The sequence below is a fragment of the Lynx canadensis genome, chromosome A1 (assembly GCF_007474595.2).
Source record: "Lynx canadensis isolate LIC74 chromosome A1, mLynCan4.pri.v2, whole genome shotgun sequence".
NCBI lineage: Eukaryota > Metazoa > Chordata > Mammalia > Carnivora > Felidae > Lynx > Lynx canadensis.
In genome coordinates, this window is record NC_044303.2 from 71,825,913 (window position 1) to 71,840,902 (window position 14,990).

The following is a 14,990-nucleotide window of genomic DNA, read 5'->3' on the forward strand; positions in this document are numbered from 1 at the left end:
AAGCGTATGTGAGAAAACTTTATAAGATGTAGGGTGCTAGCATGGGGGTTATTTCTGTCATTTTATTATAAAAAGGAAAAAAAAAAAACCCAAAACACAAGCTTTTCTTCTGCAGCCACAGCCAACTTCCGCTTACCAAACGTCCGAGGTTGTAGTAGCAATCCGGGTACTTCCGTCTGTGTTTGATCGCCGTCCGGTAGCTTTGCTCAGCGGCTTCGAACCGTTTCAGACTGTTCTGCACTATGCCCAAATTCATCCATGCGGCAGCAAAGTCTGGCCTGGAAGAGAATTTTTTTTTTTAAAGATGAACAAGGAAAAGAAAGGCTAAGACCCCAGAATGCAGGCGCTCATCACTTTGCATAATTATATGCAACTTAATTATATGCAGCATAATTGTAGAAAACAATGCTTACTGTATTTGTACAGCCAAAGACAGCAGCTCTTCCGCTTCCTGTAGCTCATTCCTTTCTTTTAAGATATTTCCAAGATTGTTCATGGCATGAACGTACTTGGGATTTAATCTGGAAGCAGAGAGAGAAACCAAGCTGTCTGTTAAAGCTTGATAGTCTTCACTAAACTGTCAGGAACTGGCAAAGATATCTGAAAGTCGGGGGTCTTTGTAAATCCTAGACATGTATATAAATGAGACAAGCTTGCAGTACCTCACAGCTTCCCGGTAATATCTGATGGCAGCTGTCTGATTGCCTTTATCGGCCAGGTTTTTGCCAACATTGTAGTGAACCTGAAAATACAGATAAAAACTTGGCCAACAGCTGATAGACCTCTTTGTTCAGAGCACGGGTACCTATCACAGATTCGAACCAAAAACAAAAGGTAAAGGTACAAAAAAAACCCCATCCCATCAGAACTTTGGCTAAAATCTTACAAAGGGCAGGCGAGGGTCATGCTTTAATCCCCCACCCTGTAAGATAAGATTCCAAGGACAGGCTGGCAATGAGCAGATGATATCACTCAGGTACAACAGAAGGATATTTAACTAAGGAGAACTCAAAAATTACAAAGTGGGACTGGTTTTATTGCTAAACCCTCAGTCCCCCTCTTCTCATCCACACATCCCCTGTTGGGGCTGAGATGCAAAATCCAACCACATGTGGCTGTGAGAGGGAGAAACAAGGATTCTGTATTTAAAAACAATGTTTTATGTTTATTTATTTTTGAGAGAGAGAGAACATGAGCAGGGGAGGGGCAGAGACAGAGAGAGAGAGAGAGAGAGAGAGACAGAGAGACAGACAGACGGAGACAGAATATGAAGCAGGCTCCAGGCTCCAAGCTGTCAGCAGAGAGCCCAATGTGGGGCTCAAACCCACATGCAAGATCATGACCTCAGCCAAAGTCGGACGCTCAACTGACTGGCTACCCAGGGCCCTGTATCTAAAAGAAATTCAGCCCTTTCTTGCAGGATACCTTCTACTGTAGTATTGCAAACATTCTAGTTCATACTAATGAAATTCTCCCTCTCTCATTCCTTCAGGTAATGACTGATGCTGACAGCCCAAGTGCTGCTGGCAGTTAGATACAGTCACGAGCAAACCTGTCAGACCCGAGTCCTGGAGCCCAGGCTGCGAGTCAAATGACCCTGTTGGAAAGTGTGTCACTAGAAGGCACCTGGGGCTGTGGAGGAAGGTGGGTCCCCAAGGTGGTGCCTGGTCTGGGCCTGGGGAGGGCTGTTCTGGGGAAAGGCCCTGCAGCCGAGATCTGAAGGGGGTTGCTAGGTAACGGGGCTCCCCTGGAGTAAGTGTGCCAGGCAGGGCAGGCAATAGCAGGCTCCAGTGCTGTGAGGAAGCCCAGTGTGTTTAGTTGAGCAACTACAAGAAGCCCAGTGTCGCTGGAGTGCAGAGGGCAAGGGAGACCAGGGAGGGCATGGGAGAGCAGGCTGCACAGGGAATCCCGAGCTGTGACAGGTCTGGTTTAGTCTCTGCCCAGAAGTAATAATAGGCCAGCACAAAGCTCATGTAAGTACATGAGCTTTCTAGGGCTGACAGAGTAAAACACCACAAACTAGGGGGGCCCAAGACCGCAGAAGTTTATTCCCTCCTAGTTCTGCAGGCAAAGAATAAGGGGCAGCAAGGTTGGTTTCCACTGGAGGTTCTGAGGGAGGAAGTCTTCTGTGCTTCTCTCCTGTCTTCTGACGGTTGCTGGCAAGGCCTTGGCGTTTCCTTGGCCTACAGCTGAGCGGTTCCAATCTCTGCCTCCGTCTTCACATGGACTTCTCCCTGTGTGTCTGTGTCTGTCTTTATAAGGACACCAGTCACACAGGATGAAGGGCCCACCCTTTACCACTTCATCTTTGTGACATCTGCAAAGCCACCAGTCACAGGTACCAAGGGGTAAGAATTTGAACATGTCTTTTGTGGGACACAATTCAACCCATAACAACAGCCAGGTGTATGAGGGTGGCAGAGGGTCACAATCAGGGCTATATTATAACAAATTAGTCACACTGTGGGAAACACATGAGCGGGGAAGAGACAGATGTCAGGGGTCCAGGGAGAGCCTGAGGTGGCAGTCCCGGGGAAGGAGGGCAGCAGATTGTACTAGGGTGGTGTGGAAGAAGCACAGGAATTCGAGGAATACCATGGAAGCAAAAGGCACAGAAATTGCTGTTGGATTGATAAGAGTGAGGAAGCGTGTCAAGAATGAACTCGAGGTTTCTAACTTCCAGAACTGAATGGAGATATGACTGGTGACTAAGCTTGCTTGGGGGGGATAGGAATCAAGCTGATTTCGAAGTCCTTGGAGAATCCAAGAAGAGAGACCAAGATGGCCACCTGAGCTCAGGAGAGGAGCAGGCTGGGGACAACAGTGTGGCAGGGAGACAGAGGCGGTACAGCCACGGGTCATGTGATCACATGGAGCAAGCCAGCCAGGGGAGGAAAAGATCCCATAAGACCTTCTTGTTTCCACGTCTCTAATCAAACTACAAGCTGGAGAAACCACCAGGGAATAATACAGCAACAGAAAGAGAATGAGGTGATGAAATATTCCACAACTAGAGACAGGTGCTGGTCCCACCACTCTGAATGCTCTAAATGTCACTGAATTGTGCACTTTAAAATGGTTAATTTAGAAGCACCTGGGTGGCTCAGTCGGTTAAGCGTCAGACTCTTGATTTTGGCTCAGGTCATGATCTCACGATTGTGAGATGAAGTTCCATGAGGATTCTCTCTCTCCCTTTGCCCCTCCCCCAACTCGTGCACTCTCTCTTTCTCTCTCTCTCTCAAAATACGTATATATTAAAAAATAAATAAAATGGGTAATTTAAAAAGGAATTTAATACTGATCATTTTATTCTGAAAAACACATGGGAGACTTTTCTTTAGTTTTTAATTGTAAATTAAACATAAAAGTTACCATCTTAACCATTAAAAATGGTTGTTAGTATTGTTGACAATGTTTAGTTGTCTTAGTATTGTTGACAATGTTTAATTACTTTTGAGTGATTAGCCATTTTTAAGTGTATAGTTCAGTAGGGTTGAGTATATTCACACTGTTGTGCAACCAACCTCCAGAACTCTCTTCATCTTGCATATCTGAAACTCTATACCCATTACACAGTAATTCTCCATCTTTCCCTCCCCCCAGCCCCTGGCGGCCACCATCCTGTTTCTCTGAGTTTCTGTTTCTATGAGTCTGACCATTCTAGATCCCTTACAGAAGTATAATTGTACAGTCTTTTCATGACTGGCTAATTTCACGTAGATAATGCCCTCGAGGGTCATCCACATTGTAGCACGTGTCAGAATTTCCTTCCTTTTCAAGGCTGAGGAATATTCCACTGCATGCATACACTACATTTTGCTCATCTATTGGTCTATCGATGGACAGACACTTGGATTGCTTCCACCTTCTGGCTACTGTGAACAGTGTTTCTATGAATGTGCATGTTCACACATGTCTTTGAGATTCCGCTTTCAATTCTTGTGGGCATCTACCCAGAAGTGGATTTGCTGGATCATATGGTAATTATATTTTTAATGTTTTTTGTAAGAACTAAAGTGGTTAACTTTGTTATGAGAATTTTGTCTCACTGTAAAACAAGAGAGGTAGAGAGGCTCAGGAGAGCATTTGTAACGATTGAGGAGGGTGGTAAGGGAGACCAGAAGAAACTGGACTCATAGTTGAAAAGCTACCAGAAATTCTCAAGTCAGCTGAATTGAAGGCACAGGGCATTTTCTCAACTGTACACGGGCTCAGGACAAGTTACAAGGAAAGGGGCCGGGACCCAAAATGACAGCAGGGCAGCAGAATGGCAGACCCACGGGACTATTATCAGAAGTATTTACTGATGCTCCTTTTAGAGGCTTCCAATGTACAGGCCAATAGCAATCTCAGAGGAGATGATGCCACAGAAGTTCGTTCAACAGCTCATGGTAACAGGGGTCCTGGCAGCCAGCACGTGCTGAAGGGTGCCATGAGCCCGTGCAGGGCTGGCACTGTGCACGCGTGTCTTCTCTGCACGCAGCCCTGCCAGGTTGAGGGGTTGCTACGGCATCATTAAGCATCTCACCCAAGGATGTGGTGCTAGATTTGAAGCCAGGCTCCGAAACCTGTGTTTTTCTCACCATATCACACCCATCCAAGAGGGTGCTGGGTGAGGACGGGGCCAACTGCTTGAGGTGATTTCTAGACCCACTCATTCATGCCATCTGTTCTTTTTCATAACGTAAATAATGTTTCTTGTTTCATGTTAACAGCTGAATTCTACCCCCCACCCCCAATTCATCTGTTGAAGACCTGACCCCCAGGACCTCAGAATATGACTATATTTGGGGACGGGACCTTTAAAGAGGAAATTAAGTGAAAATGAGGCTGTTGGGGTGGGGCCTTAATCCCATCTGACTGGAGTCCTTGTAGGAGGAGGAAATTTGAAGACAGAGACACTAAGGTTGTGCATTCACAACAACTGTACGTGCACAGAGGAGAGACCATGTGAGGACACCATGATCTTGGACTTCTGGTCTCCAGAACCGCGAGAAAATAAACGTCTCTTGTTTAAGCCCCTGGTCTGTGGTGCTTTGTTATGGCGGCCCTAGTTAATATATCATGAAACACAATAATGGTTTGAACACATTTCAAGTAGCATTACATTGGAACACTTCAAAAGCCCTTTGGAAAATATAACCATATCCTGTCTTATCAATCTTAACCTACAGTTAGAGCATGTCTTCAAAAATACTAATATTTCTGGAAGGGTATGGAACAGTGTGACATTCTTTGAGCACGTATGTATCAGAGATTTGTTTTTTAACTGCCAATTTTTAAGTCTATACGTTTATTTTTATCCTGTCTGACAAAAGGAATCGCAAGCAGAGAAATCACAGGTGACAGAAATATGTATTATTGTGCAGCACACGGTATAATTTAGACTTCCTGAGCCATACTATTGTCCATTCATTGGTATTAACATCTTCAAATTATAGCTAATGCTACGGCAGTAGCATGTGCTTTATAAAGTGTGCTCTAAATGGTTTCATTTTGTGCCTCTCCCAGCCCCAGCCTGGACGTGCTTACCTCTCCTCCCGTCCCCGCACAAAAGAATCGTATCACGAACCCACCAGTGAGCAATGTGCTTGTGGTCCCCAGAATACAAATTCAGCTTCTACTCAGACTTCAGCACAACTCCTGCCTCTTCCGCCCCTAAGCTCCTGCCGCTTTCCTTTGTTCTGGGCAAATTCTGTTTTCTCAATAAGAAGCTCAGACAAAGAGTTCAACTGCCCTCTGCAGTATACATGGGGTTCTGTTAGACACCCAGAATGCCAGGGAGAGCCACCCAGATCAGGGAAAAGGAGGGCTCCAGAAATGCAGACTGCAGTTATTTCCATGGAACTGGTTAAAAGTCTGATCCAGCCCAAGAAGGCAAGCTTTCCATAATTAAGAACTGATATGAACAGTCTCATCGGCCCAGCCTCATCCTATGGGTTGGTTATATGGAGGGAAGTCTCTGAAGAGAAAACAGGTCTCCAGATAACCCACTGGAAAACAAAAACAAACCCGGAAGAAGCCCTCCTAAACAGTTCACTTGAAACAGTGTTTAAAGAATAAGTTATTTTTGTTTCCACGCAATGTAAGAGACTGAAAAAGCCTGTTTGTTCTCGAACTTTCCCTCTAGCTTTTATGATTCATAGATGGAGGCAAAAAGCCAGCAAAGAGGGGCACCTGGGTGGCTCAGTCAGTTAAGCGTCCGACTTTGACTCACGTCATGATCTCACAGTCTGTGAGTTCGAGCCCGGTGGGGCTCTGTGCCGACAGCTCGGAGCCTGAAGCCTGCTTCGGATTCTGTGTCTCCCTCTCTCTCTGCCTCTCCCCCACTTGCACTCTGCCTCTCTCTCTCAAAAATGAAATAAAAACATAAAAAAAAAAAGCCAGCACAGAAACCACAGATGAAGATGTCCACTGTAGCCCCATGACCTGTAAATCAACAATGGAAGGGACTTTCCAGGGCTGAAACCAGTTTGTTTCAAGTTTTCTGCTAACATTCGATGCCAAAATGTTTTAAACACATAAAAATCCTATAGCCCATCCTGGCTCATCCTTAAGGAAATACCGCATTGTGGCAGAAGATCCTTTTCATGGTTAAAAAAGTTTAGAATTGTATCTCAGAGTTGATACAAAGTGGCACATCCTTTTAAGTCTTAACAACTAAAAATGACTGTAAATATAATTAAATACTTGGTATCTCATCCATTGTAGGGTAAAGAAATCTGATTTCCACAAGGCTCAATTCAATCACTAATTTTGAGTGCCTACCATATGCAAGGCAATGTGGATAATTCAACTGCAGACCGGGCATTGGCACTGCCTATGTGGATACTGCCATCTTTTGAAAAAGATTGAGTCTCAGTTTGTAATCCTGGGCCTAATCCAGAGCCAGATGCCAAATACTTACTTCATATACAGTGAATATAAAGTGGAAACCAATACAGAAAATGTATTTCCTGCAACAGAGTTGAAGGAAACTGGTATCTTCTTAAATGAGGTCTCTTCCCTGAAATCAGCCTAGCTTTTTTAAAAAAAAAAAAAAAAAAAAAAAAAAAAAAGGAAATAAAGATGATTTTTCTACACTGCAATTTAGAGCGGAAAGTAAAACAAACAAACGGACAAAAAACCAAAAATAAAACCCCAAACCTCCATCTTGCTCAGACTGAATGGTAATCCTAAAAAATGTTCTTAGAAAGGACGATCACCATCGGGCCCATTTTGAAGATGAGGTCCTATATGTATGTCTTAAATTTAAAAAAGAAAACTACATATGTGCGGTGTGTGCACATCTCGTACTTTCTTTCCTATAGCATATGAGATCACATCCTAGGGCAGAAGGTATAGGCGTGAACATCACCTAGGTTGTCCCTCCCCCTGATTTACTGGCATAACCTGGGTGGCACATCATACCAGGTCTCTATCTACCCCCTAAATTACTAATCTAGATAACATCAGTTCCATCCTTCTATGCCTCAGTTTCTTCCATTTGGAAAAATAAAGAAAATAAAACCTTTCTCTCTAAAAACCTTAGAGGGAGGATAATGGAGATTAATTATAGAGCCTCTACAAAGAAATCTGAGCTCCTTGTGGGGAAGAACTTTATAAATAGAAGCTATAATTACTGCTATTCAAACAGAAAAGCAAAAATAAAGCAGATCTATTAACATTTATGAAATTAAATCACAGGCAATTTATTTTTAGTAGCATGAAATAAATGGATAGGTCAGCAAATCAAATTAAGGATAAAAGCTTGAAGGAATGTATTCTTTTATCTAAGTCTCTTAACTATAAAAAATGAACAAGATTTCTTTTTTTAATCCAAGAAAAAGACAAAGAGTTAGCACCTTTTACATTATTCCTCACTTCAGGATCACAATAGGATGTCAACCGTTCATGAGATTTATTCATACAATTTTGCCTGAAATCACTGATTTCTCTTTTTAATTTTTTTAATGTTCATTTATTTTTGAGAGAGAGAAAGAGAGGGAGGGAGAGAGAGAGAGCAGAAGCAGGGAAGGGGCACAGAGAGAGGGAGACACAGAATCTGAAGCAGGCTCCAGGCTCCGAGCTGTCAGAACAGAGCCTGATGTGGGGCTTGAACTCACGAACGGCAAGATCATGACCTGAGCTGAAGTCAGACGCTTAACTGACTGAGCCACCCAGGTGCCCCTGCTTTCTCTTAAATATAGACTATGGAAATGAGACAGAACTCCAGAGAGCTCTCTTTCTCCCCCTACAGGATCACAGTTAAGCATGCTAGGAACTCATGTTCTGATGACCCGAGGCAGAATGTATCATTATTTACGAATACTCTATACCAAAAGAAGATTCTTCTAACCTAACTCCTTGGCCTCCCATTTTGACCAAGTAGCATTTTCTCATTTAAGGAGACAACCAAAACTAAAACGAGCCTCAAAAAGCTAACCTTTCTTGAGCACCCACCATGTTCTAACTACCATGTTAGAGCTCTTCAGATGCCATATTTCATTTAGGCCTCACAACAAATCCAGGAGACAGTCATGATCTCCCCTTGATGGAAAAGGGCATTGAGAATTAAAAGCAGTTTCGTTTTGCCCAAAAAGGCACAGCTGGTTAAATGAAGAGACTGGATTCATCAAGAATACAAGTGAAACACATTCCTACCAAACAGCTTCAACAAAAACACTGCCAATTTTCAAGCCTACACATTTATTTTTACCTAATCTGACAAAAGGGATCACAAGCAGAGAAGCCACAGGCAACACAAATGTGTAATACTGCACATCAGATGGTGTAATTTAAACTTCCTGAACCAAAGTGCTGCCTGTTCACTGGTGTAGTCATCTTCAAGTTACAGACCGGAGGAAGACTTGAGGCGGTGGCCCGGGCACGTGTTCTGAGGTTCAAACTCTGCCCCTCCCCCAACCACAGTCTGGATGTGCGCGGCCACCTCACTGCTACCATTTCAGTGGGTGACTGGACCAACTGGAAGATGGGCAAAACGTCATTTAAGTAACCTGCAGTTTCACTGACGCTGTCTGGTTTTAATGAGTTCTTTTGAATTATTTTGGCCAACTGGAAGTGTAATGAATTTATCAAAATCATTAACAAAACCAAAGAAAAACCCGAGTATTTGGTCATGGTCTTATGCTAGCTTCTGCGTGAAGGTAAAGGGACCTTCTTCTTATTCAGCTGTTCAACTTAAAGTATATGCTAGGAAGGTCTTTCTCAGGAAACATGGCAGTCAACATACCTTGGCGTTGAGAGGACACACAGACAGGGCGCTTCTAAAAAGCTGTTCTTCGTTTCGCCACTCGCCACTGCGAATCATGCACCTCAGCATGTTTATGAATAGAATTCCCAGTACGACAGTAGCAATCAATTTCTTAGGAACAGAGAGATACCATAAATGTCATTAGGAAGGTCTAGCCAGTCGTCTTGGGTATGAATGGCACACCACCCTGGGCCAATACCTTTTTCTTAGTGTGTTTACTGAGCGCTCCGAATCCGAAAGTCAGCAGCATGCAGTACCCAGCACTGGGGAGGTACAGGACTCTTTCTGCAACCACAAAGCCCACTCGGAAGAACAAGTTACTTGCAGGGAGAAATGGGATAATGAGAAATCCTAGGCCCAGCGTAAGGATCCTGGAAAGTGAGAAGTAATTAAAATAGCTATTTTCAGACTTCTCAAAAAAAAAAAAATCCTACTCAACATTAAATTAGTGATAAAGGCTGTGTTTTTTTTTTTTTTTAAGTCATCAATTGGGAAAAGGTACCAGCAGTAGCAGAGAAATGTCATCAGTAAAGAGGATTTAGCCTGGCAGTATTAGGATAAGTCATAAAATCTCACTAATGCACTTAGTTTAGCATCAAGCATATGGACAAGACTTGTAAGGTGCTCAATCCATACAAGTAAGGTTAGAATGATCACACTTTGTGAGCCCTTATTAATTCACTTACTCCTAACCCCCCTCAAACCATGTAGGCATTGAATAGATCAGTGGGTATTTTGGTCCCAATTAGTCCACTATAGTTTTCATGGGAAAAAAAAATCCCCTCTCCAACCTTAACAGGAATAATAATACTTTACTAGTTTAAGCTTTATAAAATCTGAAATAAACAAAATTGCAATCATTTTTGGGTGCTATGTCACCACATATTTCACTCAAGCAAAAAGAAAGCTGAGCAACAAAGAGCTTCCAGAACTAGGCAACATTTCCGATGTCCCATATGATGCAAGAGGATAAATTAAGAAGCTAGGTCAAATTTGGTGGCTCCTTCCTGGACCCTGTGCCTTCAGTACTTAAAAAAACAAAACAAAACAAAACAAAACAAGGCAAAATCATTATTGCATGTGTATAGGTGAACTGGGGCTAAAGTTAGTAGAATTATGAACCAATTTAACAGGTAAACTTAAAACTTATTTTGGGGGTGCCTGGGTGGCTCGGGAGGTTGAGCGACCAACTCCTGATTTCGGCTTAGGTCACGCATGATCTCATGGTTTGTGAGATTGAGCCTCGCATCAGGCTCTGCACTGTCAGAGCTTGGAATTCTCATTTCTCTTTCTCTCTCTCTCTCTCTCTCTCTCTCTCTCTCTCTCCCTCTCCCCCTCTCCCCTGCTCGTGCTCTCTCTCTCAAAATAAATAAATAAGCTTTAAAAACAAAACTTATTCTAAGAAATTACTAATCTAATTCCCTAAACACATATGCTTAAAGGGAATCAACTACCTTAAATAGTCTTCTTTCTCAGGAAACACATTTGTTTCCTCCACCTCCATTATTTTCTCAATAACCTTTTATTCTCTCTCTCTCACTCTCTCTCTTTGTGAGAAAGAATAGTCTCTTTGGAGCAGCGGTTTATTTTCTACTAAACAACAACAGAAGGAATCACTAGAACATCCACCAGAGTTTTTTGAAGGAGAATTGTGAAATGATGGGCACAGCACACATCAATTACACTCTCTGTTCTGACCATAAATTACTCTTTACCACCTACAGAGAAAAGGATCTCAAGATGCTACTTCAAGGGAAAGGTGGGAGGGGGAGACAGAGCAGTCATCCGTTCCCCTCCTCCAAGTTCACTCCCCACTAGTTGAAGCCAGCAATGGATTCCAAATGGATGGAACTCATCCTAGGCATAAATGCGTTTTGGAAATAAATGTCCTTAGATGTTACTTCCACAAAATTGTTAAAAATGATCAGTGCAAAATGGATTTAGCAAAATGCTCTGATCCAGCCCAGTGTGGAAGTTGAAATTCAGTGCTGCCTCTTACCTTCTTTTGTGGCTGTCTTCAGAGCACAGGGCTTGGCATATTAGGCCAATTAGACAGAACCACAGTGCTGCCAGTGCAATTACTCTCCAGTCACCGGCTGACTTAATGAGGGGGATGCAGCCCATTGACCAATCAAAACACAGCCACCAGGGGCACAGCAGCAGCCAGGCATTCAATGAATAGTAGTAATTATAGTTTATGGCCTGTCAGTCAAAAGGAAAACAAACACTCATTTGATACAGAACTTCTACATATATACGTATATGTATATATAACGCCCATTTATATGTATATGGGTGTGTATATATACACATACCTTGTAACTTCACTTTTGAGGCATCCATAGGCTTCTGTTCAAGGAGAGCAGTTGTATAAAATAAAATGTCAATTTCTACATTGGACGTGGGACTGTAGTTTGCAATCTATTAAATGTGTTCAGACTGTAATAGAGAAAAATACAGCAAAGCCACCAGACTCTGCTGTACATCTGTTATATTTCTGGTCAAAATGTGTCCCATTTACTTAGTGATGACCAAAGTCTGTGACCCAGGAAATCTGAGGCCCAGGGTTCACCTATGTGTCTGACAATTTAAGAAGAGGGTTTTTCCCCCTTTTGATTTCTATCTCTATGAAATGCACCACTAAGAATTTGTGGCTTGACACCTTGCCTTCAGAAAAAGCAAACCTTTACAAGAAATAGTGTTTGGATACTGTCAGACGTTTAAAGATATATTATCGATGCGGTTAGATTTTGTGTTAATCCCACTACATCAATTTCCTTTACCACAACAGTAATGGGGTCAGGGGACACTTTAGTGAGGCTGGCAGGAAAGCTGATATTTGAAAGAACCATTTCTCTTTAGTTTTGATTAGAATGGAAATACATGGGACTCACACCCTCTCGATCGATCCCTTAATCAAAATCTGGTTTCATCTGAGAATATCCTTAGTGAGTGCAAACAAATGTGGAGGTGTTCCACTGATTAGGGATTTTGTGGGCATGTTGGGAAGTCAGAAGAGGGGGACAAAGGTTCTGAAAGCTAGTGGGCAGAGAAGACAGAAGTGGAGGACAGGCTCAGCACTCACCCTGATCAGCATGCTGTCGGCGAAGGAGGCGGGATTGTCCACCTCGGTGAATGCCGGGGGGCCTGTGCCCATGATTTTCCAGCGCATGTAGAGCACCCCTGCTCCCCCCGAGGCCAGAAGGGTCATCCTGAAGAGGAGGCCCCCATTCCTGAGCGTGCCAAGGTTCTGAAAGGTCAACGCAAAGCCCCTGATGTCGTGGGTTTTCAAATAAAAGTGCAGACGAGCTCAGTGCACGTGTGCAGCACTTCTGCCCGAACTGCTCTGCTGCCATGCTGAAAAGGGCTAGCTATTTTCAAATTCAAAACGGCGAGAAATATTTTGAAAATGGCGTTTTAAATCAGCTGGTACTTGACATTTTCCATGTCTGGGCTGGAGACAAAAAGTATATACTCACCTCTAATGATTTGTCTTTATGTAGTACCTTCTGGACCATTTCCAGAACATTTAATTTGCCTATCACCAAGATGTCAAAGACTGCATTCAAACCCTGAGGAAGCAAAGCAAGGCAATCAGTGAGGGAGAGCCTGGCTCTGATTAGGTGGCAATTACACTTCACAATTTTATTACTGAATCTCGACAAGAATTGCAGTGGCTAAGATAATCACGGGAGACGTCTCCAGCTGTAAAACAGACACCCCACTATTGTTCTTATGAAATCGGCTCATGGTGATGTATCAGATTTCCTGCCTAGTAGATCCCTGTTGGTCATAATTTCATAGTCTGCACAGAAGAGTAGTCTAAGGATTCAGGATAGCTGGAAATTTGGGGTTCCCAGGAGAAGTTCTCCAGAGGTCCCTCTTGCCTATTTTTTTTTCTTTTACTATAAAATAGTCTCTTAGTGGCTTAACAGAGGGGTTACCTGCACAGTAATTATGCCTCAGAAGATAAAGGCAGCCGTCAACCTCGAAAACCGAGCCATGTAAGTAATTAGTCACACCTCAAGAACGCCAAGCGCTGACTGATTTCAGCACGAGTAGTAGTAGCAGGGGCACAACATAAGAAATCATCTCTGATGGGGCTCTGGATCTCTCAGGTGCAGACTCCTGGCTGTCCGCTGGTTTTCAGGTCTTGCTGGGCACACAGCCCAGCAGCACTTCCCAGCCAGCCCTGCAGCTACGTGTGGTCATGTGACTTGAGTTTCAGCCTCCAGAACGTGGCTCAAAGCGCTTATGCATTATTTTGGAGGTTTGCTTATAACCTGGGCACACTCCGTCACTTGGTTTCCCCTTCTGGCTGGCTGTGATGGACACCATCAGGGCAATGGTGGAAACTACACACTCCAGAGGGCAGAACCTGCACCAGCTAGTGTCCACTGTGTGGACAACAGCCACCTCCACCCACAGCTGTGAGGTGAACAACAAATAACTTCCATTACATGAAGCCAGTGTCTGGGATATGATGCAGCTCCACTTCTGCTGGTAGCTTCCAGTAGACCCAAAATAGTTTCTTTCCAGAAGGTGAGGGCTGCTTTTGCCAGGCTAGATGGGCCTTGGATTCCCTTCTCTGCCCTGCAATGGACTTTCTGTAGACGTCACCGCTGTAGGCAAGGTCAACTTGTGGAACTCCCTGACCAATCTAAAGTGGTCACAGTGCATATGGCATCTGTGGTTAAAGCTCCCCCTAAATGACTTTGGTCTTTTTGATGTGGGGCTTTGCGGTGAAGAAAATCATAAATCATCAGAAGCCAGTGGTAATTTGTGGCTTTTAGAGCAAGGATCCCTACTTAACCCTCTCCCATAAATGCTGGAAGCCATTAATTATCTAATACACAGGCCAGCACTGGGTTAATCATTTCAAAGAATTCTGATTTTATTCACTCATGCGATACAGGATTTTAGTGGGTCACAGAAGAACATTTCTCCCCGGGTGTAAACCATCTTCTAGAAGGCAGAAGCTTCCTGTTGAGCTGCCACTGTCTTATACCATTTGTTTTTCTCCCTATGAGTCACCAAGGGGTGAGGGGATCACATCATTACAAGGACTGAGCCAAAAAGAATTTTGGCACTCTCCAACTGCCCATTTAAATACATCATCAAAATGTCCACATTCTAATCAAATGTTTGAAAACAGCTAAATTTTAGCATATCTTTAGTATCTTTAGTCACATAAATTCAACCTTTAGTGCTTTTCAAACATTAATGGGAGCCACCTTGGACCTTGTTACATGGAGATTCTGATTCAGCAGGCCTGGGGTGGGGTTAGAGATCCTAAATTTCTAATAAGCTCCCAGATGGTATTGATACTACTGGTCTTTGCGAAGCAAAGGTTTAGAGCAGTGGATGATTCTGCCACCCGGGGGATGCTTGACAATGTCTAGAGACATTTTAAGTTGTCACAGTCAAGGCAGTCCTACTGGAATTTAGGGGTAGAGGCCAGGGATGTTGCTACACCTGCCACAGTGCACAAGACAACCCTCCCATAAAAAAGAATGACCTAGCCCAAAACATCAATAATGCTGAGATTGAAAAACATTGGCTTGGAACAAACTTAAAAAAAATAATAACCCGTGAAGTTCAAGTATCTTTGTGCAGTAATTCTTTCTGCGCCATTTCTTAGCTAGCTAACCTTCATCTTCTAGACTGAGCCTCATAAACTCTTTCATCTTTGCTTTGACTTACATCAAACCCCATATAGATTTATCTGCTCTTTCTT

At 43.3% G+C, this 14,990-nt stretch overlaps 1 protein-coding gene across 2 annotated transcripts in view; it reads right to left on the reverse strand.

Annotated features, from left to right (window-relative positions):
• TMTC4 (transmembrane O-mannosyltransferase targeting cadherins 4) overlaps window positions 1-14,990 on the reverse strand; it is a 65,906-nt gene that overhangs the window by 15,418 nt on the left and 35,498 nt on the right. For both annotated transcript variants that reach the window (XM_030313592.1, XM_030313584.2), the window contains exons 7-14: window positions 12,733-12,825; window positions 12,339-12,503; window positions 11,253-11,455; window positions 9,453-9,624; window positions 9,233-9,364; window positions 663-742; window positions 414-521; window positions 137-278 (exon numbers count right to left, since the gene is read on the reverse strand). In XM_030313592.1, coding sequence (XP_030169452.1) covers window positions 137-278; window positions 414-521; window positions 663-742; window positions 9,233-9,364; window positions 9,453-9,624; window positions 11,253-11,455; window positions 12,339-12,503; window positions 12,733-12,825 — 1,095 coding nt within the window. The remainder of the gene's footprint in view (window positions 1-136; window positions 279-413; window positions 522-662; window positions 743-9,232; window positions 9,365-9,452; window positions 9,625-11,252; window positions 11,456-12,338; window positions 12,504-12,732; window positions 12,826-14,990) is intronic.